This window comes from Podarcis liolepis (genome assembly GCF_965112155.1).
Source record: "Podarcis liolepis genome assembly, chromosome: 4".
Lineage (NCBI taxonomy): Eukaryota > Metazoa > Chordata > Lepidosauria > Squamata > Lacertidae > Podarcis > Podarcis liolepis.
The window spans coordinates 78731807-78759763 of NC_139558.1; the positions used below are offsets into that span (position 1 = coordinate 78731807).

The 27957-nt window shown below is 38.9% G+C and overlaps 1 protein-coding gene across 3 annotated transcripts in view; it reads right to left on the reverse strand.

Moving 5' to 3' along the window:
* Window positions 1-27957, reverse strand: part of NBEA (neurobeachin) — a 356767-nt gene that overhangs the window by 306233 nt on the left and 22577 nt on the right. For all 3 annotated transcript variants that reach the window (XM_083498846.1, XM_083498847.1, XM_083498848.1), the window contains exons 2-10: window positions 22758-22989; window positions 20977-21077; window positions 20669-20764; window positions 20028-20149; window positions 14057-14183; window positions 12124-12243; window positions 10125-10271; window positions 6675-6872; window positions 4969-5102 (exon numbers count right to left, since the gene is read on the reverse strand). In XM_083498846.1, the coding sequence (XP_083354972.1) occupies window positions 4969-5102; window positions 6675-6872; window positions 10125-10271; window positions 12124-12243; window positions 14057-14183; window positions 20028-20149; window positions 20669-20764; window positions 20977-21077; window positions 22758-22989 (1277 nt within the window). The remainder of the gene's footprint in view (window positions 1-4968; window positions 5103-6674; window positions 6873-10124; window positions 10272-12123; window positions 12244-14056; window positions 14184-20027; window positions 20150-20668; window positions 20765-20976; window positions 21078-22757; window positions 22990-27957) is intronic.

Below are 27957 nucleotides of genomic sequence, written 5' to 3' on the forward strand. Positions count from 1 at the left end.
TTCTCCTCCCGCCGCGCGGCATCGGGACGAAGCCCCGATGCCCGGCGGCGGAGGGGGAACGTCTCCCCCCGCCGCGCGGCATCGGGACGAAGCTCCGATGCCGGGAGGGGGAGGGGGAAAGCCTTCTCCCGCCGCCCAGCATCGGATGGCTTTCCTGAAGACTTGGGGTGGGAGGAGGGTTTTCCTTCCCACCGCCAACATTCGGAATGCTGTTCTGAATGTTGGCGGTGGGGAGGAAAAACCCTCCTCCCACGCAAGCCCCGGGAACAGAGGGAAAGCGCTGCGCCCCTTCCCCTCTGTTCCCGTACCTGTCCTGAAGGCTTGCGGTGCGGAGAAAAGCCCTTCTCCGCACCGCCAGCCTGGCAAGCGGTTTCCCTAGGAACGCATTAATTGATTTTCAATGCATTCCTATGGGAAACCGTGCTTCGCAAGACGAAAAACCCGCAAGAAGAAAAAACTTGCGGAACGAATTAATTTCATCTTGCGAGGCACCACTGTACTACTAGTGATTGAATCAAAAACCACTGACAGATTCAGAAGAATCAATAGGTAAAAGTAAAAAGGTAAAGGACCCCTGGATGGTTAAGTCCAGTCAAAGTTGACTATGGGGTTGCGGCACTCATCTCGCTTCAGGCCGAGGGAACTGGCATTTGTCCACAGGCAGCTTTCCGGTTCATGTGGCCAGCATGACTAAACCACTTCTGGTGCAATGGAACACCGTGACAGAAACCAGAATGCACAGAAACGCCATTTACCTTCCTGCCACAGTGGTACCTATTTAGCTACTTGCATAGGTGTACTTTCTAACTGCTAAGTTGGCAGGAGCTGGGACAGAGCAACGGGAGCTCACCCCGTCGTGGGGACTTGAACCACTGACCTTCTGATCGGCAAGCCCAAGAGGCTCAGTGGTTTAGACCACAGTGCCACCTGCATCCCTTAGAACCAATAGGAAAATAGTCCCATTCAAAGCGTAAATATTTCAAATCTAGCATAGTTTAAAACCCGGCCACCAAACAGACTGAAATGAACCTAGAAAATCAGTATCAACCTAAAACCTTGAGATACTACCTTTTTCAAAATTTAATGTTTTTCTATTCACTCCAAATTATTGAGCAATTGGTCTATGAATAGCTTCAAAAATAATATAGAATTTTCACATGACATCAAACCAACCATATATTTTTAAAATAGAATTTCTAGATCATGGGAACACTGCAGACATAGTATATCACTATGTCAGCAAATAATTTGACAAACGTTTCTATGTCCCTTGCTGACAAGCTGGTAAACACAAGCGAGATACTACTACTGCTAGGTGAACAGTCAACTAGTTGTGCAGCTGTACACAACAACTGTGTATTAATAGTTCAGGATCATCCTAGATGGAAATATCAAGTGGAGTGCCACAAGAATCTGCCTTAGGCCCTGTGCTGTTCAACATCTTTAAAAATTATTTCTACAAAGAAGCCAATGGGATCCTTATCAAATCTGCAAATGATACAAAGCTACAAATGATACAAACACCATAAAAGAAAGAATCAAGAGGGTATGGACATGTAAGGTGGACACGTAAGGTGAAATTCAACAAACAAAAATGTAAAGTCCTGCATTTAGATATCAAGAATCAAAGGCACAAATGTATGATGGGGAGGTAAAGGTAAAAGGTAGTGGGGAAGATCAAGTTTGGCATCAATGAATGTGGAAATATCTAGGTGTCCTAGTTGATCATAATTGTCACAAGTCAGTAATATGAAGTAGGTGCTTAAAAATTAACGCAAACTAAGGCTTCATTGACAGGAGCACAGTGTCCAAATCACAATTAAAAATACCTCAGTGATTTGGAATCTGAGTAAAGTAATCATGCTAGGAAAGGCTGTGAAAATAAAAATGAGCTTTGGACTGTTTCTAACCACCAAGCGCAGCTTTCTCTAAACAGAAGCCAGACGTAAGAGATGGGCTCCTCAAGACATGGCCAGAGCACTTAGTGCAATTTCACCGATTTTTATAAATTACACCAACAGTGAGAGGTCTAGAAACCAATGGTTTAAGGAGTTGGGCATGTCACCAGGACAGCAGAATATTAAAGGTACAGAAGTCTTCAAATATCTGAAGAGCTGTCACACAAAAGATGGAACAGAGTTGTTCTCTCTTGTTCCAGAGGGTAGGGCTAGAAGCCATGGGTGGAAATTACAGGGAAGAAGATTTCAACTGTCTTAACAGATCTGCCAAAGTTATCAAGGAATGCCTCAAACGGGAAAGAGTGAGCACAATCAATAACTCAGAGGACCATAAAGAGATTGGAAAAAATAGGGGATGCAGGATCATGAGATAGCACACCATGTCAGGGTCCACTGAACTAATTTTTTTGTAGTTGCGAAAGATCTTGTCCATATAAAAGTCTGAATGTTTTCATACTTACTAATGAGTACACCCCACTGAACATGGTAGAACTTTTGAACAAATGTTCACAGGATTGTACTATTTATAATATAAATACTCTAGTCTATTAGTTTCCGTAGCAGTTCTGCACCATTCTGTCTCCCACTTCTCTTATTAATATATTTTCAATAATTTTGGAAGGAAAAATTCACATCTCTAACTTCTTTTACTATTTCAAAGGATAATCTGTTTCTTCAGCTCTCTGGTTATAGCACACAATCTCCTAAAAGCACTTTTATTAGGGAGAAAATATTGTAGCATTTCAAAAGCATTCCTAATTAAAGGAATGTATTTGGTGTAGAAATCTCTCAAACAGATATCCATATCATCCATTTATCCCCATCCCTTCTGGAGAGCATAATTTCCCTCAGGGTGCTATAAAATTATCCCAACACAGGAAAGCATGTGACAACAACTGTTCCTTTAAGAACTTTTATTTCTGTGACTATATGCCTTTGTACTGTACTGCTTGGGTGGTTCCACCCACCTTTGGCTATAACCTGCACTTGGTTGCCTAATAAATTGATTGATGTGTCCCAGCTTCTCTCTGAACCCTGGAGCTTTGAGCACCCAATAATTGCAGAGGCAAAGTATGTTTCTTCCTTCCTGCTCCAGCTCAGAACTGGATGTATATCAGTTTGTATCCACAGTACAAACACCCAAAGAAATACAGAGTTAAAGCCCTCAGTGCACTTCCTCTACCTCCCAGCTGGAGACAGGGCTTGTTTTTGTGCTACCCAGAATATCATCCTACTCACACAATGAGATTGCACTATGTTTCAGATGTGCATCATAGTGGACATGGTTTTAGATGACCAGCCCAAATGCGTAGACTCCTGGTAAATCTCACTAAATCAATGGGACAGAATTAAGTTGATATTTAACTTAGCCTGACTCACACCCTAAACAGGTACAAAATCTTCTCTTCAGTAGATTTACAGTCAAAAGCGTTGGTGCCCTGAGAGCAGGTAACGTAAGGTTAAGTTGATCTCGAAAAGATCCATACATTTTGTGAATACTTTCAAATGCCTGATTATTGCAAAGCAAACTTTTTAAAGCAAATCACCCCGAAGAAAGGAAAGCAGAGTCAATTGCTCCATATATTTAGTCTTTTCTCCTAAAGGTTCAGGTTTCTATGCTTTTTGCTTCACACCTTGGCAGTGATTTTACTCAGCTCACTGAAGCAGTAGCAGCAGACTGAATAAGACACCTCTTTTCACACTGTTCTCTTCATCCTTGAGGGAAGAGAGATACTAACTTTGAAGGTATCTCATTCTGTGAAAGAATCAGCATTAGGTACTTGGTAACTGAATGGAGAGATTTGCCAGTATTGGTTCTCTCTCTCCAAGGTCAATAAATATGAAGAGATGAAAGGAACAGTTGTAATGATCTGTCAGGCATGGAAGTGGGTGGCTTAGCAGCCACCTTCCTTCAAGCCGATCCATGTTCAACTAAGGGGAGACAAAACAGAATCAACCAGAATCTCTTCTTCCCAATAAATCAAAGCTATAATGAAATGGAAGAAAGAGCTGGAGGCTTCAGACTTTAAACCAGATCTCCGCTCTTTCATTTTCTGGGAAAGATGATTGGTAGTAGATGCTCAAGTGAACTATTGGACTAGAGTGGCATTTCCCTCTATCCTTTTGTACTTCTTTATCATCATCCGAGTACATGTGAGTATTTACTTCCTGCAAGTTCAAACTAGACAACAGAAATGGAACATTTAGCAAACCTCGCTAGCAGATAAAGGCTAAACTTCCTTTGTCTTTTAAAAATGATGGACACCATTTTTACAATCCAAAATACTACAAAGGGAGGCAATTCTACTACTATCAATACCCATTTGTTTGACTTTGAGAATCTTTATACACACCAAGGCTCATCTAGAATTCTATTTAACAATTCTGAGAAGTACTGAGCAATACACTTGCTGGTGTTAATACTGTGGTAAAATATCAAACTTAGCAAATGTTGATGTTACTACATTAAACACTAATTAACAATTCAGCTGAGTGCTACTTAGTGAGATCAACAAATTTTATTCACAATTCTTGAGAAAGTATTTAGTAGCCAATATGACAAATGCACAAAACAAGTACTCCATTTTTGCATTCACCAGTAGTTCTTAAAAACCACGCTATGCCCTGGCAAGAACAAATCTTCTATCTACCATTTAGTGACAGATGTTGGCATTTCCAGAGCAAAATAGGCAATGTCTAAAGATTAAATTATTCACAATTCTGGAAAAATCAGAAGGATTTATGCAGATTTTAAAAAAAATAGCCCATATGCATATAGGTTGATAAAAATTTCTTGAAACTTCACGCTCTTTCCCTCACCCCAACCCTTTCCTTAGATTTTATGGTGACAAACTGCTCCTCACAGATCACAGTATAAATTATATGGGGAAACAGAGTTGGAAGAAACATGGTAGAGTGGGAAGAGAGATTCCAGCACATTCATTAGATATAATACAAAAATTACCTCAGTCTCAGACTATAGACTTTGCTGATAACAAATTAAACTTACCAGACTGTTGTTTCCACTTGACTATCATGTAACTGCCGATTGTCTAACTGAGCAAAGAGAGGGAAAAGAACTTGGATTCCTCCTATTGAATGAATTGCACTGTGGATCGAATGCGTCACAATTGCTTTCACATCCTACATTAAAAAAAGGAAAGAAAACTCAGTTACATTTGAAACTAATCTTCATGTCACTATAGCACTAATACCACTATTTATATATATGATAATATGTTGCTTCAACTTTAAAGCACACATTACCTCCTCCCCACAATTAACATTTGTATGATTGGCATCTAACCTATCCACAAACAAATCAGGGTTAATACTCAGTAAAGAGGTTGCCTGGAAGAAACTTCTGTTTAATTTACAGTCAGACCTCAGGTTGCAAATGTGATCCGTGCAGGAGGCACGTTCGCAACCCGCAGCGTTTGCAACTCACAGCGCCGCATCCGCGCGCGCACATGACATGATTCGAAGCTTCTGCGCATGACGTCATTTTGCGTTTCTGCGCATGCGTGAGCACTGAAACCTGGAAGTAACGTGTTCCGGTACTTCCGGGATTGGCACGGTCCACAACCCAAAAACGCACAACCCACAGAGTTCGCAACCCAAGGTATGACTGTATTTAAAGGGGAGAGATTTAATCATATATTATGTTTACTGTGTCCATATTGATAGAGATAGATAGATAGATAGATAGATAGAGAGATAGAGATAGAGAGAGAGAGATGATAGATAGATAGATAGATAGATAGATGATAGATGATAGATATAGATACACACACACACACTTTTTTCATTCAAAATACATAATTAAGATTACCATTTTATGAACAACATTAGTTAATAGCAAAAATATATTCAGTGAATAATTATACAGATTTAATAAAACATGTATGTAATCCAATCATAAGAATATTTACTAATTTAAAAACAAGAAATTGTCTAATGGCAAATGCTTAATGGAAACCAGGATCAGCACCACATGAAGGCTACACTGAAAGCCTTTTATTTCATAAAATTTTATTTATTTTATAAAAGTTATATACTTCATACCTCTTCATACAAACTTGAAATAACACAAAGGATGTTGGTGGTGATATGATCCTTGCTATTTGAGAACCTAACACATGGTCACTAAAGTATTTGAGATAATGGTTTTGTATGGTTATATACCATATTTACCTGAATCCAATGCTCACCTTTTTTTGGCCAAATTACGTTGTGAAAATTAAGGTGTGCATTAGATTTGATGGCACATTTACATTCACCAGCAAATACTTTTTTTGGTTTCAAGGTTCTGAAAATTGAGGTTTGCATTAGATTTGATGGCGCATTAGACTCAAGTAAATACGGTAATGCAAGACTACATGCACCCCGATGAAGTATCACATTTTGTGCTACTTCACTAGAATATAATAGCGAAAAGCTTTTTACTGAAACATATATACAAATAATATACATATTATTTAAAATATTATTTAAATCATTCTCTGCCACTGAAATATGGCCCCCTCGCCTCTACCATACTGTGTTCAGGATATGACTGCAAAATCTAGGACAATCTATTCAGAGGTTAAGAGGGTTAAACAGAAAGAGAAACCAAACTGTACAAACAGTTCACAGAAAATGTTCACTTAAAACTTGGCAGTCTTTACCACTTAATGGGGTATTAATTAAACATGGAAACAATCGATTTACACAAACCTGAAGCATAAGAGCATGTGGGGAGTGTACAAAAATGGAAGGATTTTCCTTTGGTGATGATTCAAGGCATAACTGAGCATCAGTAGCCTTAGCGTTGTAAGTGAAGGCAATACTGCTTGCAAGTTTCCCATCATATAGAACCTGCTTGTGGTGCTCAGCAAGATGGATATCACTCTCAGATTTAAATTTGAAGGTACTCTGGGGATGAAAGTAATAATTTTAAAGCAGTAAATTATTGTCAAAATTACAGAATGTAGTTCTTACATAATGTTGGGGGGAAAGCAGTAATGATATTCCCAATCATCAAGTTTCAATCACTAAATCAGAATAAATTATACATGTTCCAGTTAAATATTTATTACATAGAATCATAGAACTGTAGAGATGGAAGAGATTCTGAGGGTCATCTAGTCCAACCCCCTGCAATGCAGGAATCTCAGCTAAAGCATCCAGGACAGATGGACATCCAACCTCTGTTTAAAAACCTCCAAGGAAGGAGAGTCCACCACCTCTAGCGGGAATCTGTTCCACTGCTGAACAGCTCTTACTTTTCCAAAAGTTCAGTCAGAATCTCCTTTCTTGTAACTTGAAGCCTTTGGTTTGAGTCCTACCTTCCAGAGCAGGAGAAAACAAGCATGCTTCCTCCTCCATGTGACAGCCCTTGAGATATCTGAATATGACTATCATATCTCCTTTCAGTCTCCTCTTTTCCAGGCTAAACATACCCAGCTCCTGCAAGCGCTCCTCATAAGTCTTAGTTTCCAGACTAAGATGATCTTGGTTGCCCTCCTCTACACCGTTCCAGCTTGTCAACATCCTTCTTAAATTGTGGTGGTCAGAATTGGACACAGTAATCCAAGTGTGGTCTTACTAAGGCAGATCAGGGTGATACTATTACTTCCCTTGCTCTGGACACTATACTTCTGTTGATACAGCCTAGAATAGCATTAGCGCTTTTTTTTTGCTGCTGCATCACACTGTTGACTCATGTTAAGCTTGCGGTCCACCAAGACCTCTAGATCCTTTTCACATGTACTGCTAGTAAGCCAGGTGTTCCTCATCCTATATTTGTGCATCTGGTTCTCCAATCTGTTAAGGTCATTTTGTATTCTGATTCTGTCTTCTGCAGCATTACCTACCCCTCCCAGTTTGGTGTCATCTGCAAATTTGATGGGCATCCCCTCAATTCCTTCATCCAAGTCATTTATAAGGACATTGAACTATAACAGGCCCAGGACAGAACCCTGTGGCACCCCACTTGTCACTTTTTTTCCACAATGACGAAGAACCATTAATGAGAACTCTTTGGGTCAATCAACCAGCTACAAATCCACTTACAAGTTACCTCGTTCAACCCACATTTTACCAGCTTTCTCATGAGAATATCACAAGATAGTATATCTTGATTTTAGTAAGGCTTTTTCTATGTCCACAGCATTTTCCTAATGCACCAAGTTTATAATTTTACTTTATAAAGAACTAAATTCTTCTCTTTGTAGCACAGTCAAAATATTTTAAATTTACTTGTGGATTTGGTTGTTTTGTTAAAAGCTAGGCTTTTATTCAATGCAGTGTTAAGTAACCATCCAGTCAACACAAGGATTTCAACCTGTGCCTCTCCTCTCCTCCGCCTGCACACCCCAAGTCAATTCTAAACTTGTCCACTCCAATGTAAGTTCCACTGGCTTACTCCCCCATGCGCAGGTGATTTCAGAATTTTGCCTTTAATTTTTGTTAATATCTTACTTGGTGTTGCTTTTTTTTAAAAAAAGGAAAGCCAAACAGGCACAGCTTCTGGCTCTCAGAATCACATCACCAGCCATTGAATTAATTGCTTCCTGAACTTGTTTCCTCCTTAAACAATATTTAACCCCAGTACTGAAAGAACCCATTTAAATGCACGATTTAACTTTGCAGTTTGCTCATTGTTGTTGTTTTAAGTGTAATTGTTATTAAGCCCATTCTAAATTAGAAGAATTGCACAAGTACTGTCATAAAATGTTTGCAGATGCATAATACTCCAAGGAATATGTATGCAGAGGTTCTCTGGAATTTCCTTCTCTCCTTCTGGACTGAATGTGTATAATCAGAGATAGGGAACTGCAGTCCACAGAAGTTGCTGGAGCACAACTTCCATAAAACCTCACCATTAGCCATGCTGGCTGGGGCTGATAGGAACTGGGGGCCAACAACTTTCGGAGGACTCGGGTTTTCCACCCCTCGTCTTTAGGCTATGATGTCAATTATATATTTCACACACCTCCACAGCATAACTGGATTGCTTAGCCCAAGAAATATAGCACACACTTAAAAGAAAAACAACAACCAAGCACATAAAGTATTAGAAAGTTAAATTAAAATATATGAACTTGGTTTTTTTATACTTAGGGAATTTAATACCATCCTAAATTGAAGATTCTGCCAGTATCTTTTGATTGATACATTTATTTTCTTTTTAAGCAAAATGGAACACACAGCAAGCTCTATTTGCTAAAAACTGTGCAAAGTTCTGAAAGAGCTGGAGGCGCTATACTTTAAATATATATGTATTTGGCTGGGATCTAGAGATTATTTTAAGCTGACCAATGCCTTGCAGGTGCCCAGTGTGATTTATTACTTTTTAATCTTTGAATAGCTAACACTCCATGCCATTTGACAAACAATTTTTGAAACCCCTTTCAGGTTCCAAAACAGTTTGCCAGGAAGCAAGGAGGATTGCTAGAAGAGAACAAATCCAAAGCTCATCTGGGTGTGTAAAACAAGTTGAACTATTCAATGGATTCAAGACTTTTAAGATAAAAAGTTATTACAGTAAGACGTATGCTGATTCAGAACTTCATTTTCTGGTCAATTGACAGTGCAATATACAAAATATTTCTCTTCTGCAGTCACCAACTTTGTTAGTATCACATGCTGCAGTTATTATTTTTTGCAATCATTTGACAGCCAAAGACAAAACATTTGGCAAAAGCATTCAAGATACATTTCAAAGCCTGATACAATGTTACCTAAAGCCATTAGTAATATTAACCATTTCAGAATGGCCAATTACTACATTATTAGTGCCAATGTCCATTTGCTGATTCTTGTGTTTGGTGTGTATTGATGTGCTTATAATTGTTTTGTTCATTCATGATTTTTTTACTCACCATGAGCAGGCAAATGGAGAGGCAGGATTAGAACCATAATAAACCAATACAGATGTATATATAATTTCACTTAACCTCCCAATATTTTTTATCAATATTCTGCTGCTCTGCTTTATATCTATTTGATTTAGCTTGGTGCATTGGTTGGATATCAATGTGCACACACACACATTTACATAAAGCCATAGTTATAATTTAAGAGAATTAAAAGGATTTCAAACAACATTAAGGCAGCTATACAATTGCATTGTACATTTACTTTAGCAGTTGTTTTCTAAATTGAAATTATGACAACTACTACCTTATATCCTGGTCCTAACTGATGTATTGCAAATATCTGTGCTGGGTTGAGAGCTTCGGTGAATACATAGACTGCTCCAAGTTGACCACAAAACACTCTATTTGCATCAGCAGTTTCAGATGATCCCAGAAAGCATTTATCATAGCTCTGTATTAAAAATGTAAATATTTAGAAAAATGAACAATAAAATGCGGTTTAAGACAGGCAAAGTAAAAAAGATACAATGTTTTAAGAATCAGTCATGTAAAAGCTTTTCATTTCCCCACATAAATGCATTGTATTATTTTTTCAACAAACAATGAATCCATCCTCACTGCATATTGACAACATATCCCAGACTCCAGATAACCTCACTCAGCATTTTCAAGAGCATGGGGAATAAGACCAAAAAGCCCCACATTAGAGGCTCTATGGGGCAAAACTTCATTTCCTAAGCACCATTTTATGGAGATGATCATCCAAGTGGAGCAAAAGCACTGCAAACAGCGCATCCAATTTGAATCCTCTGCTTAGAATATCATGTTCAATGGTATAAAAAGCTACCAAGAGATCAAGAGCAACACAATCCCACTATGCTTTTCCAGACATCTGTCACCATACATGGAAACCAAAGTGGTATCACGTGTCAATACTGGGTGTGACCCCTCACTGAAATGGATCTAGACAACTAGTCTTATCCCAGAGTGCCTGGAGTTGGTCACTGCCTACCCATTCAAGTACTTTGCACAGGAAGGGGGCAATTTCAACCAGCCAATAGCTGTTCAAGTATTCTGAGTTCAAGAAGAGTTTCTTAAAGAGTGGCCTCACTGATACTTTTCAGTCAGTCTGGGACCACTGCACCTCTCTCAGAAAAGTATTAATTACCTTCAGGGCTCAGCCAACAGTCTCGTCCCAGCTAGATATTATCAGCCATCAGCGGCAAAGGTCAATAATGCAAGTGCTCACCAACACCCATTCAAGCACCTTGTCCATGTCCTCTAGTTTTATCAACTGGAACTTGTCCATTAACACCTGACCTGACAGTGCTCTGAAAACCAGCATCACCTGTTACAATAGCAGAGTCTAAGATCCTGTGGATAATAAGCAAGATTATCCTCAAAATGTCTTGCAAATAAATTATGGTAGGCTAGTGAGGGTTTCACCACCTTCTTAGGGCAAGAAAATAAAAGGACTCATAAGCTTTGCTGGACAAGACACTAAGGTTCCAATGGTGGCAGACAGTAACTGTTCTTCACTGCCTTCACTGCCACAAAGTAAGTTCAGCAATGTGCACACACACTTGTGTTCGGTTGTATTTGTCTGGCATCTTCCTCCATTTGCATTTCAGCTATCTTCCAACTTGTTTCGTTGCATCTCCTGTGTATGCCACATTAAGGCTTGGGCAAGGCACAGTCGGAGAAGGTGTTCAGAGGGCATTTGTGCCAACTTCCCAAGTCATTTTCATGTTTCACAGATTGATTAGGGTTTTGACAAAGTATCCAGACTTGCTAGCTGGAAAAGTCTCCAGAGTTATCTGCAAACCAATTGGATCCATCAGCCTCTGATAGCAGTCTATTCTAAGAGGTCTTTCACCTCTACAGAGGGGTATCTAAATCTCAGCAGCTGCAGCCCCTACCCATAATTGTGGGGAAAGGGTATTTAATCCTTCTGTCCCTGCGACATTTTCCACCAAGGTAACAATCAAATATTTTCCTTTCCACTGTTGAAAAAAGATGCAGATCCTTGTACATTTACACAAGGGTGGCAAATAGCAATTAGGCTGCAAAAATGGTGCCAGACAAAGCATTTAATTTCCTCTCTCCAGTGTTGCTATTCTATTGAAATCTGAGCCTCCAAAAGGCTTTACTCAATTGAAGTAAGTTGTTTGAAGAATGACAGAACCCTGGACTGAGGAACAATCATTGTCCCTTATTCCTCTCATAGCAGTTTCTGGAAAGAAATATATTTATGAATTGTATTGTGCATATATTCAGGTATAGTATAAAGGAAAGAAACATACATCATTTGTGTTCACATGCCAAGCCATGTCACCATAGGATACAAGCTGACCATTAACATAACAGCGAATTTCACTGTTTCTCCAACGATTGTAGATGTGTACAATGCTAATCATGTACCACTAGAAAGAAATGGAAAACACACCATTAACATGAATCAATAATGTTGCAATTTTTAAAATATCACACTTTTAATTCTAATACATTAGATTAGTGTTTTCTTTAAAAAAACAAGAGCATTGCAACTGTCCTGCAATAAACAAGTTTCCAGTTACACTGAAATCTTTAGCTATAGTTATATTTATCATAGAAATTAAAAATTAAGAAATATATAAACACAAACGACCTACAAACACAATCTAAACTGAGAATTCACAGACTTCAGGTTCTAGATTACACTTTTAGCTAGAGGTTCCCCATGAGAAAAGGCAAACATAACTTGAAGTTCAGCAGTTCCAAAAATTATTTTTGATATGAACCACCTGACTACTAATTTATGACTACTACTACTAAATCACCTAAATGGGTCTGTTTAAAGAGAAACATGAACCCTAGCTACTGTAACAATTAGCCTCAATTACCTATATATGAAACTTTCCTCATGCGTATGTATTTTTACATTATAAGCTTTATATATGCTCCTAACCACCAGTGATTTTCTTTTCAAATTTCCCAATGCTTAGGAGTAAGGCATCCCCAATCTACTTAAATCAGTAGGACTCATACCAATATATATAAAAATACTGGTTGTGCTTGGAGTCTTATAAGCATATACTTTGCATGCACATCTTATTTATTTTAAGTCAAAACAGTAAGAAAAGGGGCTGGACCCCAACAACCCATAATTTACAATATGGCTACAAAGGTCAGTCAAATATTGTGGCGCCTGGTGATACACATTCCATGTTCACAAAAACTCTTTAGCTCTTAGTTTATTTAAGAACATGATGCTATTTTAAGTTAAGAATTGCCATACTGTTTTCTTCCATAAGAGGCAGTTCTACAAGAGGCAGCACACTGAATGGTGGCTGAATTACTGGGTTTGTAAAGGGAAGCTAATTTATTTGGAATTTAGATCTTTTTATTGGGGAGAAATAAATACTGCATTTCATTTAAACCTCATGATATGCTTTATATTCTATTTATTTTTGGCATTTTAAAGTAGATTAGAATATAATCCTAATAGCGATGGAACTCCGGTAATCCTGTTACATGTCACCTTTAAATACTTTTTACCTGCATTCTTTTGAAGACTGGAAATGTCACTGAACAGCAAATATAGGCATACAACAGACACTCTGACCACTACTATGCATTCAAGTTGGAAGGAAGGAATACTAGTATCTATATTTTCCTATTTGTAGAACAGCTAGAATTAAGGTTAAATGTCTTCCCAGCTGTGCTGAAGGTCAAGGTGAAAAACACATTGAAATGAAGGCCTTCCAGAAATTAAAGCAGCAGCAGCATTTGTTGAAGGACATTATGGCAAGTCCTTATGCTTGCAAACAATGGTAACCAGGTAACCTGACTATCACAATTCACACTACATTTGTGATTGTAGCAAGCACTCTCTTAAACTGAATGAGATAGGATTTACAGACTTTCCTTTTTTTATTTTATTGAAAATAGTCTGTTCCAATCCATTTTCTTTTTACACTGAAAGCAGAGGAAACTCTTATAAAAAGGACCAAAATAAATGCATAGAAATTTTATTATGTGGAATGTCTGTTTTGACAACCTGTTACATACATTGTGCAACTGATTTGCTAAAGTGCTTCATTTCCAGATTAGTTCAAAATAAAATTAATGATTAGAACGAATTAGCTGTTCTTGAGATTACCTTTATGAGTTTAACCACAATTATATGAAATTAAACTGATTGCAGGGGTATCTGATTATCCCTTGCCATTCATTATATAAGCATTTTGTGCTTACCTTTCGTGGCTGAAAATCATACTTCACACAGTGTTGAAAACCTTTGCCTTTTGACTTCAATGATGTGACTATTAAGCAGTTGCCAACAAAATGAGCAGAATACCCAACGCCTTTGCTAGTGCGAAAACTGAAATAAGAGCATGTTTTTTAAAAAAATATGAGAAAATTACCTTGATCTAGCAAAACCACGACATGCTTAATTTAGATAAAAGGTTAAGAGTTATAACTGACTATTCATGCATTATAATAAGTACGCACTCCACTCCACAGAAACACAGAAAAGTCTTTCAAATGGTCAATTGTTGCTTTAGTTATTTACAATAATGATCAAATCCTGGAATCTAGAATAATGGAAAATAGTTGACTGGCCTTCTGCCACTATCTGCACAATGCGGTATGACATCTTTTCAAATGCTTCGGGCATCTTCTAACTTAATAAACATTTTAAACACTTTGCTATGCTTGTCTTTGCACCAGTTCTGACATACATCACTGACATCCCCTTTTACAGATCAGGAAGTGAAGCTAAGTTTTAAGGACTTTTCTGCTGCTATCTCATCAGTCCATGGTAGAGGAGGGATTTGAACGTGCATGACCTTGTTCCAACAATTTGATAATTTGGCAAAACAAGAAGTAGTCAGGTCCTTTACAAAAGAGGGTAGATATATTATTCTGTGTGTTCTGAGTCCATTACATTTGCTTTGTTACAAATACATTTTTTCAAGTCTGTGTGGACAAATTTGTTTAAAGCCTTTTCAATCTCACTTTGTTGTGTCTGTTACCATTACTATTCAGTTAAAATTCTAAACAGCTGTTCTACTGAATGGTGTTAATTCAGATTATCAAATTTAACATTGGCTATTATTTCTACCTTTCCATAATCAAAGGCACCAGAAGTAGAAAAGCAAGAGCTCATCTGCCTACTTTTCTTGTTCATAATCACTAAAAGATAATCCTCTTGCTTCTATGTGGAGCTTTTTGCTGCTCTTGTCATTTACGTTAAACATTTAGCGCAGTATAATAAAGAAATATATACAAGAGAGCTTTACTAAACAGTTACCACGGGTGCTTTAGTTGAGATTCCTGGATTACATGAGGTTAAACTGAATGACCTTTGGGGTCCCTTCCAATTCTAAAATTCTATGATCACAGGGTAATATCTGACAGTGTGTATCTGCCTTGACGGAATGGCTCTTACTTCCCACCAGCAGCACCCTATGCACCACCAAAATCTGTTCAGGGGAATTGACAGATCCTCTGACGATTTCCAAACATCTTCAAAACTTCACAGTCTTCATAAGCTTAAACTGTTAATTTGTTGCAAATTGCAAAAGAATTGCACTTTACTGCTTGTATACAGGCATCCCCTCACTTACTTGTGTTTGACCCATACGCAACCATGTATACGTGCAGCGCTGGGAAATAAATAGATTGGCCACTCCTACCTGTGGCTCAATCCCCACTCCTGTCACTTTGAGGCATGTGTCAGTGCACACCTAGCTGCGGAACCAAACAATAGGTGAAAGCAGGCAGTCAGAGCCGCCGCCACCCATGTGCGCTCGCCCATGCACCGTGCAAGTCCCGAGCCACCACCACCACTGCCAGGCCACTCAACCTCAGACAAAAGAGAGAGGCAGGCAGGGGGAGGGGACCAGAGCGCATGGGATCAGCGCCTGTCCACTGTGCCCTGACGCACCCCTCAGGGGCACCCTAGAGAATGAGTGAATGAGTGACTGACTGCCCAACTAGCCATGCCAGCCCGGGCCAGTGGGAGAGGGAACAAATCCACCTCCAAACCAGGCAGGGCCAGAGCGTGGAAGAGAAATGGGGTGGTGGTGGGAAAGTTTGAGTAGCTAAGCTGATAGGGGAGGCCAAGGGCAACAAGAGCAGCTGGGTCAAAATGGGAAGGGGAGAAGGAAACCAAATAAAGTGAACTACTGCTGCTCAGAAGTCACTCAGGGCCACTACCTGGAAGCGACTGAAGGGAAGGCCAGGGGCAGCAGCCCCAAGTGGAAGGGCAGCAGTCCTGATGATGTGCATCTCTCTCCCCCTTCTCCTCCCTGCATGCCCTCACTATTAAAGTGGCATGCTCCCCAATTTATGTGATTTCAATCCGAGAACACAACCCCACGTATGTGGTGGGACACCTGTATAAATTGGGAATCCATATTTTTACGTGCTTATTTAGGGTGTATAGAGTTAACCTGGGAGTTCCAATGTATGCCCTAATGCTCATAAAGCATCTCTCTCTGGGGGCAGGAAACTTAAAAGCTGTAAACTTCCTTTCAGGGAGAAACATGTGACTGAAAAGGGAGGTCTAAAAAAAAGACAGACAGAAGGCAAGTAGATAAATGCAGGAGTCAGCATAATAAGGAAGAAGGGTTGTTTAGGGACTGTTGTTGTTGTTGTTTATTGAATTTATATACCTATATGAGATTTAATCCAAGGAAAGTGAATGTGTTTTAATCTACCTTGCTTTGACAATTTTTCTCCAAACCCCAAAATACCAGTAACTGATTCTTCTCTTTTAAAACTCTGTATTTCTTCATCTTAGTAAACTCATTGTTTTAGCCTCCACAGCTGGAGACAGCAATGCTTCCAAACACCACTTGCTTATGGGAGTGCTCATCCTGCTTGACAGATTCCCAGAGGCATCTGGTTGGCCGGTGTGAGAATAGGATGCTGAACTAACTACACCATTGGCCTGATCCTGCAGAGCAAATCTTATGTTCCTATAGTCTCGGGTTCTAAACCCTCTAGCATTTGGAGCTTTAATTTGCTACCTAAGGAGACTTCAGAAACCCCTTGGAGGCTTTTCGATAAGGGATTACCTGTAAATAATCTGGTAGTAGCAAGTACTTCAATGAGGGAAGGGGAAGGTACAAGAGAGGGGTAAACTGTTGTGGCCAGGTCTCCTTCCCCAGGTGGCCAGGTACTAAAGGTGGCTGGGTCATAGTCACCACATTAAGCAATTAATGATAAAAGAATGCAACATTTAAAAAAAAAATCACTAGGTTTATATCAGTTGCAGCTCCAACTAACCATTTAAATATCAAGTTCTGCCACCTCTGATCACATACGAATTGAGGTTTGGAGGAATATTCCTTCATGTTAGATTTTGCTCATTTGAATGGGAGCAGAAACATGTCCTCTGTTCACCTCGAAATATGCTGCAGAAAACTTGACATTCTGCTTTGATTTATTTCCAGACATTTGAACAATCTCACTCCAGGATATGCAGCAAAATCTCTAATTAAATCAATTGTCAACTTGTGAAGAATTCCTGCATGTCAAAATAAGCAGCACCAAAAATGAAGCAAAATGCACCAACCTTATCCCAAGGATTTCTTCATATACAACATTTTCCATGTATAAAGCCACATGAAAATTATATGCCTTTTATATTGGAAAGCTAGAGTAATTTTTGGAAATGTGTGCATGGGTTTATGCTCCCCCCCCATTACACCCATGTAGGGAAAATGCCAAGTACTAACTAATCCAGATTTCAGGATTGAACTGTCTTGCCTTAAAATTGGTAAATCCCCTCAGCATCAATAGTGCTCTCAAGGACCAGCCTGAGACTATGCTCCACTTCAGGACACTATGCTTCCCTTCTCTTTCTTGCCTCGCTATTAGTGTGAGTTCTGTCACAAAACTGTCACACTCACTATCTGTAGGATTTTGAGAATGGTTAGGGATTCTGTCACTCTTTAGATCAAGGTGTGTAAGTACTGTAGGATTTGCTGCCTGCTTAAATAGTAATTTTACTATCTGAAGCAGCATTTATATATTCTATCACTCACATTTCATGTAATAAACCAATTTTTAAAATTGCTTTTGTGTGAAAACTTATTGTGGGCATCAGGTAAACACATATTCATAACACAGGCACTTCATAACTCTAACAAAACATCCAAAACTTCTTGGTAGTGTGTGTATGAATTCACATAAGTGCTGGACACACGAGTGGGTTCAGACACATACACTGTAACAGAGCCACCATCCTCCAAAGGTTCAAACTCAGTATATTGGGCTTCATCCGGTCCACCACTGCATTAAGGCACCAGTCCAGGAATTTCACAGCCACTCCTGATTCGAATGTTATGGAGAAACAGAACCGTGTTTCATCAATATACCTATGGCACCATGCTGCGAAACTCCTAATGATCACTCCAAATGGCTTCATATAGATGTTAAATAACTCTTGGGACATAATGGTGCCCTGAGCAACCCCACAGAATAAGTGCCAGGAGCTCAAAGAATGCTCCTCCAACCTTACTGTGTGGACTTGAGTATGCAGATAGGAAAGGAATCACTATAGTACAGCACCTCCAATATCCATCACACTCAGTCAATTATGAAGAATACTATGGTCAATGGTAAGAGTAGCAAGGTCACTGTAGCAATTCCCCCTGTCTATCTCCTGATACAAGTCATCCATCAGGGCAACCAATGCCAATCTGATCTTAAAACTAGGCCTAAACCTAGACTGAAGGGGATCCAGATAATCATTATCTATCAGGAACACCTGCAGTTTTTTCTGCTACCACTCTCTCTACAACCTCCTCCCGCAAACACAATATTGGAAAATGCTTGGTAGTTATTTCATACCAATGGGTCCAATGTGGGCTTTTTAAGTAGCAGCCACACCACTGCCTCTCACAATAATGTATTCACAACACCCTGGACCTACTCAGCCACACCACTCCAGCTAGCTTAAATCAGTCAGGAAGGGAAGTAGTCCAGAGGGCATGTGGCTGGATCAAGTATCCTAGTGTCCTATCCACATCATCAGACAGGATAGTTTAAATGAAATGATCTCATAACATTGGACCAAATGCAGCAATGGACAGCTCTACTGGAATTGCTGTGATAGTGGCATATAGGACACTATGAAGTCCAACAACTTTGTCCTCAATCTTGCAAGGCACTTGACTGAATCACAGTTCGGAAATCCTATAGGTGACAACAGCCACATATTTTTTAGAAAAAGGAGACTTCTGATCCTTAAAATAACTGGTACCAAATTGCTCTTCGCCAGGGCTACTTCACATATTACACTGTAAAAACTATGAGTTGCACGCACATTTCTCAGAGAGCCAGAGGCTACTTCTATGATCCAATTCCTGGCAAGCAAATCTATGCAGCATATACACATATTAAATAAAGTGTTTTTCAACAACACATTTACTTTTTCGTAATCTAAGATTGTTATTTTATAAAATCTTGCAAAATGGGCCTTTAAAAAGTTCAGGTGGAAATTCAGGTGGACAAAATTTAAGTCTCATTAATCATTCAGGTTTTTCTTTCAAGTATATGACACTCTTAAAACCTATAGATAGGTAGCCGTGTTGGTCTGCCATAGTCAAAATAAAAAAATTCCTTCCTGTAGCACCTTAAAGACCAACTAAGTTAGTTCTTGGTATAAGCTTTCGTGTGCATGCACACTTCTTCAGATCATTGAAGAAGAAGTGTGCATGCACACGAAAGCTTATACCAAGAACTAACTTAGTTGGTCTTTAAGGTGCTACAGGAAGGAATTTTTTTATTAAAACCTATACTTCACCATACAAATAGATGCTAATGAACTGAATGCTAATTAAAGACAGAAATCTAGAAGCCATAAATGTATTTTGATACAGAATTTGATTCCTGCAGAGGTGAAAAGTATGAAGGGTATCACAGGCCTGGAACAGGAATGAAGTATCAAAATATCTATTTTTCTCAACTTTTGATAACATGTTTATTTTCATTATGAATGCAACACGGGACAACAATTTATATTAGCTTAATGAAAATGCTGCAAGTTCAATAAAAATTATATAAAATTATGTGCAACCAAGGTCCAGCCTCCATTCTGCCTATTGGCTATTGCTGATCTAAGTAACAAATCACTTCAATAAATATTAAAAATGAACTCATTAAATTTTTCATTTCAAAAATAGAATCAAAATACATTGATTTTACTTACCAATAGAGATACGGTTTATCCTTATCTACATTAATATTGTTCAATGGATCCATGCGAAACCAAGTGTTAAGCGTAAACCCATTTTGATAAGGCCACTTGGCAATAGGAGGCAATGCAATTGCCTATAAAAAAGTAAAACAACAATAACATGTATTGTGCTAGAATGCTAAATTACATTTTTAGGCAATAAAACTATTTCTAATCTCACTACGAGCAAATCTGCATATCCCACCATCACACACCTTAATACTAGAATAATGAGTTAGAGGTGACGAGAGGACTTTAAAACCAACTGGTCAACAATTTTAGTCAGGGCTTACTCTTTTTCACCTCTCTTTTTTTTTTAATATGCTAAGAACATACCAAACAATGGCATAGCGTAATAGAGGAGGGGAGGCCACAGTAGTTCCTAACGCAAACTATTTTACTGGGTAAAATATATTAAAAGGAATCTTTATCCCAAGTGTTATAGTACTGAAAAATAGTACTATTATATGTAGAATATTTACCAAATACCAGTATATTCCCTCAAAGACTGCAAAATACATTTGCCCAATAGATAAGGATTTCATTTCTTATTTCTTATGAATTTTAAACTTTTAATTTTCATTTAGGAAAGATAGATATTGTTTAAAACTTACTGCAGCACTGCAGCCTGGGAAGTTGAAAAAAGTGTCAGGACCATGTCTCTGTGGCATCTGATTAAGGACTGACAAGAGCTTGACTGCATGTCTAGGCTGTCAAAAAACACAATTGTGGAACTGTAAAATACAACCACCTGATAATGATTATCTTTGCAATGCATTAGCTATTTGCAAGTTTCCTAACAAGACTAGAAAATAATTCTGCAAGCAGTTAGCAAAAACAATATTTAAAACAGAGACAAACTTTTAATTTCACACAAATCTATGTGTAAATCATACACATCATTGCACCAGATACAGCTTACCCATATTCCATTTTCACCACGAAGCATGCTGAACAAAAGTTTCAACTCCTTGACAGTGATGCTGTAGCTGGCAAGTACCCCCAACATGTCTACGAGAAGATCTTCAAAGACAAATAAAAGTACACTAGAATTTGTTCAAATGTTGTTCAAGCTAGATTTTAAAATCAAAATTTCTGAATGCTAGCTTCCCCAACCCTTAATATGGCTATAAAACTCATACTACCATTACATGCTATTAATAAATGTTAGAATGTTCTCTTATCTGGTTTCTATTTTAATATGTTGTTCACCATTTGGGGGCACCTCAGGTCAAAAAAGTATTTGTTTATAAAACTTTATTCCTATTACCCCCTAAGAAACAGAATAAAAAAATTCCTTCCAGTAGCACCTTAAAGACCAACTAAGTTAGTTCTTGGTATGAGCTTTCGTGTGCATGCACACTTCTTCAGGTAATAAGAAACAGAAGATACAGTAGAACCTCGGGTTGCGAATGCGATTGGTGCAGGAGGCATGTTCCAATACAGATCCTCAAAGTCTATATTTCAAGGGATGCGGGTTACGCTGTGGTCTAAACCACTGAGCCTTTTGGGCTTGCCAATCAGAAGGTTGAGCAACAGGGTGAGCTCCCATTCCTCTGTCCCAGCTCCTGCCAACCTAGCAGTTCAAAAGCATGCCAGTGCAAGTAGATAAATAGGTACCGCTGCCGCGGGAAAGTAAACAGAGTTTCCGTGCACTCTGGTTTCCTTCACGGTGTTCCATTGCACCAGAAACGGTTTAGTCATGCTGGCCACATGACCCAGGGTTTGTAGGGAACATGAACCATCATACCACAATTTAGTCTACTTCACATAATTGTGTGGGAAAGGGAAAATTCAACATGCAGTTGCTATTTTTTATTTGCCACAAAAGAGACTACAGTGGTACCTCGGTTTACGAACTTAATCCGTTCCAGAAGCCTGTTCTTAAACCAAAGCTGTGCTTAAACTGAGGTGCGCTTTCCCTAATGAGGCCTCCCACCGCCAGTGCCCTTCCACCGTTCGGCTTCCAATCGTAGACTGAGGTAAAGTTTGCTAACGGGAACACTACTTCCGGTTTTGCGGAGTTCGTATACCGAATAGTTCGTAAACAGGGCTGTTCTTAAACCAAGGTACCACTGTACTGGCCATTCAACTGCACCTTGCAGGAACAAACCTTGGTTACTGCTCATGGTTTGTTTGCAGACACAAAGAACTATCCCAGGTTCATATGACATGACAAGTCAGACTCCATCTTATTGTGTCCCCAGTGTGGTAGCAGGACAGGTTGGGGCGGGAATAGGCACAGGAACTTTAGAGCAGTGTACCCCAACATTACAGTGTGTTTTAAACTGTGGTTTAATGTGATTTGTAAACCAGGTCACTTTTTCATTGCCTCCATTAACTAGAGGAAGTGCAGATAGAGAAATAATGGTTTATTAGGATTTTGTTATATTAATTAGTGACAGAAACAAGTTCCAATTCAATACCACCCCACCCCCCTGGTCAAATCTGTATTACTTCAATTAAGAAATATGAATTCTTCACTAATTTCCTGGTAAAAGGTACAAAAAGCTACAATTGAGTTGAGTAGGGTGCCACTTTCATGGTAGTTTGCTCAATGACTAACTAGGGTAATATGTGCCTTTGTTACAAAATTACTATACCTCCCCCCCCCCACGAATTCAGATGATAGCTGAGATTAAGCAATACATCCACAGTGATCAGAAATATTTCAATTCTACTCATCAATTTGGTGGTTTATACCTGCGATCATGTCATCCACAGTACTCATCTTCAGTAGCACTTGCTCAATTAAACCAACTTCTGTGCTGGTCTGTAAATTGCGGACACTTTTACGAAGGATGGCGGTGAACATACTCCAAATTTCTGCTTGACATGTTACATCACAGTGTTCTAAAAGTTCTGACATGCATGTTATACTTTCTGCATCTTGGATTATAAAGTTCATCTCTAGATCGAATTCTCCACCAACCAGCTGAAAACAAACACACAGAAAAAGAGAAAATGTTTACTTACTTACTAAGCAGTTTTCAACAAGATTCAGGCACACTACCTAAATCACACTTAATGCTTACTAAACACTTTGTGGCCTATACAAATTGGTCTACTTTGCTAGGGCTATCTGTGTTTCCTTTTTCCGCTGGCATTCTGAAAAGGCAAGCCAGAACATGATGACAGTTTTCACTTTGTTGTGTTAGTCTTCTTCTTTGGCAATCACTCGTAGCCAAGTAAGATTGTCTTCCATAAACAGTATTCTGATGAGAATCAGACATACTTAGGGCCATCCCTATCAGGAAACTGAGCTGTGGCAGCTCTGTCAGATGGCAGGTTTTTTTATGCTATTAAATGGCAGCAAACTGTCATTCATATCCAGTATTTCCATTTCTTTTACAGAAGGAGTTTCCTCCATCACAGGAAAGGTTCATTCAATGGAGGAAGACTCCTTCTCCTAAAGGAAGAGAATTATTGCATCCAACAGTATTGGTTAATGCATCACTTGGATCATCCTTGCACATGCCCCTCACAGTCATAGGAAACATTCAAAGAAGCATTCTAAAATGCAATGTGAATAACAGTAAAGAATTTTGGTCAATGGAAGTCAACAAACATACAATTTCACACAGTCATTAATCCAGAAATATGCAAACCAAACTTAAGGAAATAAGTGGCATATCAGGCACCATCTAGCAAAACATTATATTGGTGTTAAAAAAATTAATGCCACACATAAATTTTCCAGAATTATAGAAAAAATAGTCCAAGACACTCATAAAATCTACCACACCAAACAAAATAATTCAATTTTACTAAGCATTAAATCTGTCATATCAGAAAAAAGGAATCGTTTCCTTATATATGTCACTCTAATAAAGCTATTATAAACAGTGAGGGAAGGGAGACAACAAAATTATCTGTAAACATTGAGCTTAGATAACTGTAGTAATTCAAATATCTATTAGCAGACAGTAAATTATAAGCATCAGCAGTTTCTATAGCAGCTCAAACACAATAAAAAAAATGTTCTTCTCTATCTAGTGTAATAAATTCATCTTCTGCTTTAAATCTTAGAATTTTATTTTTATTGTTGATGAAACATGAAGTGTCTGATTTATAACTATTTCTGGTAACTATTAAGTCTTCTGAATCAGTAACCTGTGCTTGAATAAAGTCATATAATTTTGTTCAACAGTTCTTTAATTAGAGAATATAATGATCAAACAATTTCTAGCTTGAAATCAGACCCAACTTGATCTATGGAAACTCCAACTTGCTTTACATCATAAGTAAAAAATAATTACTAAGTACAATTAATTATTCTGCAACTTACTGGTCCTACAGGATGGCTCACACATATGTATTCATAAATACAAACACTGACAATCTCTTAGGTAGGTTTACATGCCTATAGTTGAAAGGGTAAACCCATTGAAATTCATGGACCTAAGTTAGTCATGTTCGTTAACATCCATGATTCTACTCTGAGTAGGACTAGCATTGGATACAACCCAGAGACCCCAATCTTGCAAGTGAACATATACCCCAACCTCCATGAAATGCTATATACTAAATTTATGTAAAGCCTGTAGGAATGTTTGAGTCAACCTGCAGAGGTAGAGCTTCCCAAGCCAACAGCTTTAGGGTTCAAAATTCATGGGAAAACACACAATAACACAAACACGTAGAGCAGAGTTTTCCAAACTGCATGTTGTGACACATTAATGTGTCAGCTAAAGTATGTAGGTGTGTCTTGTGAACGCTCCCCGCACTCCTCCTGGGGCTGGAAAGGGGTTAGTTTAACCTTCAGTTTCCTAGTAAAACTGAATTACTGTGTTGCGAAATGATGCATGTCTAAAAAGTGTGTCACCAACATGAAAAATTTGGAAAGCTCTGATGTAGAGATTCCAGGCAAGGAACCAATAAGCAAAAGTGTGCTGTTCAAAAGAACAAGGGTTCATTGAAACTGCATTCTCATGAAAAAATAAATATGCAAAATATAGTTTTCATTAACATACCCAATGGTTGTATGAAATAAATTTCAAAAGTATGTCTACTAATGTATACAACATATTTTGATAAGGTAAATCTCTGACCGACACAATGCTGACATAAAAACAAGCCCATGTGTACATATAATGTAGAATTAGCCCATTTTAGTTCATTAAAGGCTATTTTCAACTGTATAACACAAATTTAAAAAGATTTTTTTTTTACTGCTTTAGATTGGTAATCCATCAAACCCAGCATTCTACCTCTAACAGACAGAACAATGTCAGAAAGCATAATCAATTTACAAATTGTTTATTTCTCAGCAGGCATTAAACTCCTTTAGAGGTGTCCTTCAAAACGGCTCTGGGATAAATGAATTGTGGATTCTGAGTTGAGAAATTTACATCTGAGGTAATTCATGGCACAATCTCAGTAAGTGGTTGATTCTTGGAGAAAGCTTCCTGCTCCAAAATAAAGGCATCACACCATGTTACTGACCTTTAAAAGAATCAAAACTTTAAGTGAAAGGCATCACTTGCTAATCTTGTTTTGACTTCTCATTGCATGTATGCTCTGCTCTTAAGCAGAATTAACTCCATCTTATTTTATTATTTACAGGACTATTCAAACATCTGGTGTGTAAAGAGTGCTGGGGGAGTGGTAATACCTCTGGTGGAGAACAAGTCATCCTGGGGTAGTTTGTACACCTTTGGTACCCCCACCCTGCACTCAATTCTCTGTGGCTCCAATAAGTGGTCAGCATGTGTCGGCAACCGCATCCCAGGAACAACTTCGACTGCCCAGCTCAACCAAGTGAGGGTAGCCAATGAGTTTCAAATCCTCAGTGAGTTAGACACTTCCCTGCATGCAAAGACTGACTCCAGCAGATTTAGGGGATGAGATGAGTAGTGGGTCCAACAGTCAAGAAGGCGGTTTCTCCACCTGCTGTATAGGGAAGTGAGGGGTAGATGGGGCTTGTCAACCTGGGAAAGGAGCCCATCTAGGAAAGGAAAACTCTGGTCCTAAACCTCTGCTGCCTTGTGGGATATCTTTGGGAGAAGAAAAGGCTAATGAGTATACCCTACACCAGGCATGGCCAAACCTGGCCCTCCAGTTGTTTTGGGACTACAACTGCCACCATCCCGAGCTAACAGGACCAGTGGTCAGGCATGATGAGAATTGTAGTCCCAAAACAGCTGGAGGGCCAAGTTTGGCCATGCCTGCCCTACACAACTCTAGAGTGGAATTGCTATGGTTCTATGACACCTTGTACGCCTCCTTCTGAAAACTCCTGCAGCCAAGCTGCTGCCAAACGTATTGCTTTTCTTTTTCTTTTTTTGGACCACATCGGTAAGGCCAAGAGGGGGGTCATGTCATAGGGGCAGCCCAGAACCTCCATACACTGCCCAGGCTTGCCCTCCAGGTAGGTCACTTAAGTGCTGCAAATGTTGTGGTCTGACTTCACCCCTGTGGTCACACTTCACTGTCTCTCAAGACAGACGGATGCCAAATATTTACTAAAATATGGTGACATGGTTTGTGTTAGTATATAAAAGCTCTCAAATTTGTTCACTACCTGTAACTAGGATTGTCAACAGAAGCTTTAATATTACACATATGAAGCCCAAACTAAAGGATCTCTAGCACCCTCATAAGCAGTCATGTTTCAATATTCAACAACAGTTCCTAATAGCCTTCTCTTTCTTAAACTATAGAGGAACAAAATGTATTTTTCATATTACCCAGACAATTTATTTTTGACTGTATACACCACATATTTGATATACTGAAACCACTGCACATGGAAATTTGACAGACCTTCATAATTTAGCAAGACCATTCATGTTAAATGCCAAAACTTACAAGAGTAATAATTAGTACTAACAAGATCTTTACTTAATTAGCTGCGTGCCTTTAACATATTTGACTTAGCCATTATCTCAGTCTGACTTTACCTCATAGGGGTGTTGTGAGGGTACTACTGCAACTGTTTTAAACCATGGGTTATATGAGTTCTAAACTGAATCCGAACCAGTAACCTGGCCACTGCATTTTGGACCAGATGAGGCTTTCAGGGCACATCCATTTGGAGCAGGTTTCAACAGTCTAATATAGAGAATGCAGCACTCCTGACCACCATGGCTGCCTAAGCCTCCAGTGATAATCTATGAGCACGCCCAACTATGAAACTGTTCCTTCTAGAGAAGATCAACCCATTCAAAACAGGTAATCTCTCTACCTCCCAGAGTGGAGTACTCGGAACACATAATATTTATGGGTTTAATATCTGTAACCTGAGCTTAACTGGAGAAAGGGGATGATTGATAAAGGTAAGTACTGAATGGAGAAGGGGCAGGTGTGGAAATAAATAGAGCGGTCAGGCTAATTGCACCTCTGCATAATTTGGAAAATACTTCTCTTTTTACCAGTCATGGACTTTCTACAAAATGCATAACTCTAATGAACACCCAGCATAGTAAACTTCTCCCTTCTAGCCAGAAACGTATCAGCTTTGTTTCTTGGGATACTTTGCTGGAACAGGACTGGAAAATGCCAAGCTTTGAAGGCTCTGGTCATTCTTGGAAAGTAAGGCCCAGAAGGTCCTGCTGGGAGACAGCTACCCTACTCCACCACATTTAGCCTATGAAATTCCACTATTTTCCTTCCTGTTTTGAATGCCATCAACTACATAAAGCCATTGGAGGTGATTTGGGCTGAATAGTCACATGAATGCTAAAGACAGTCTGTGCTGCATCCCACTTTCTCGTTTTTATTTGCTCCTAGGGAGACTACAAATGCTCAGAAGCAGTATTTGTAGGCCGTGATGGACTAGATGGGAGTGAACATACTGAATCCAGTTTAATCTACCAGGCAGCAAAGATATGACTCTTATCAAAGGGAAGGTCAGTTTTGAATGTAATTATGTAGTTAGTTATCTTTGCAGCTCCTGAGAAGT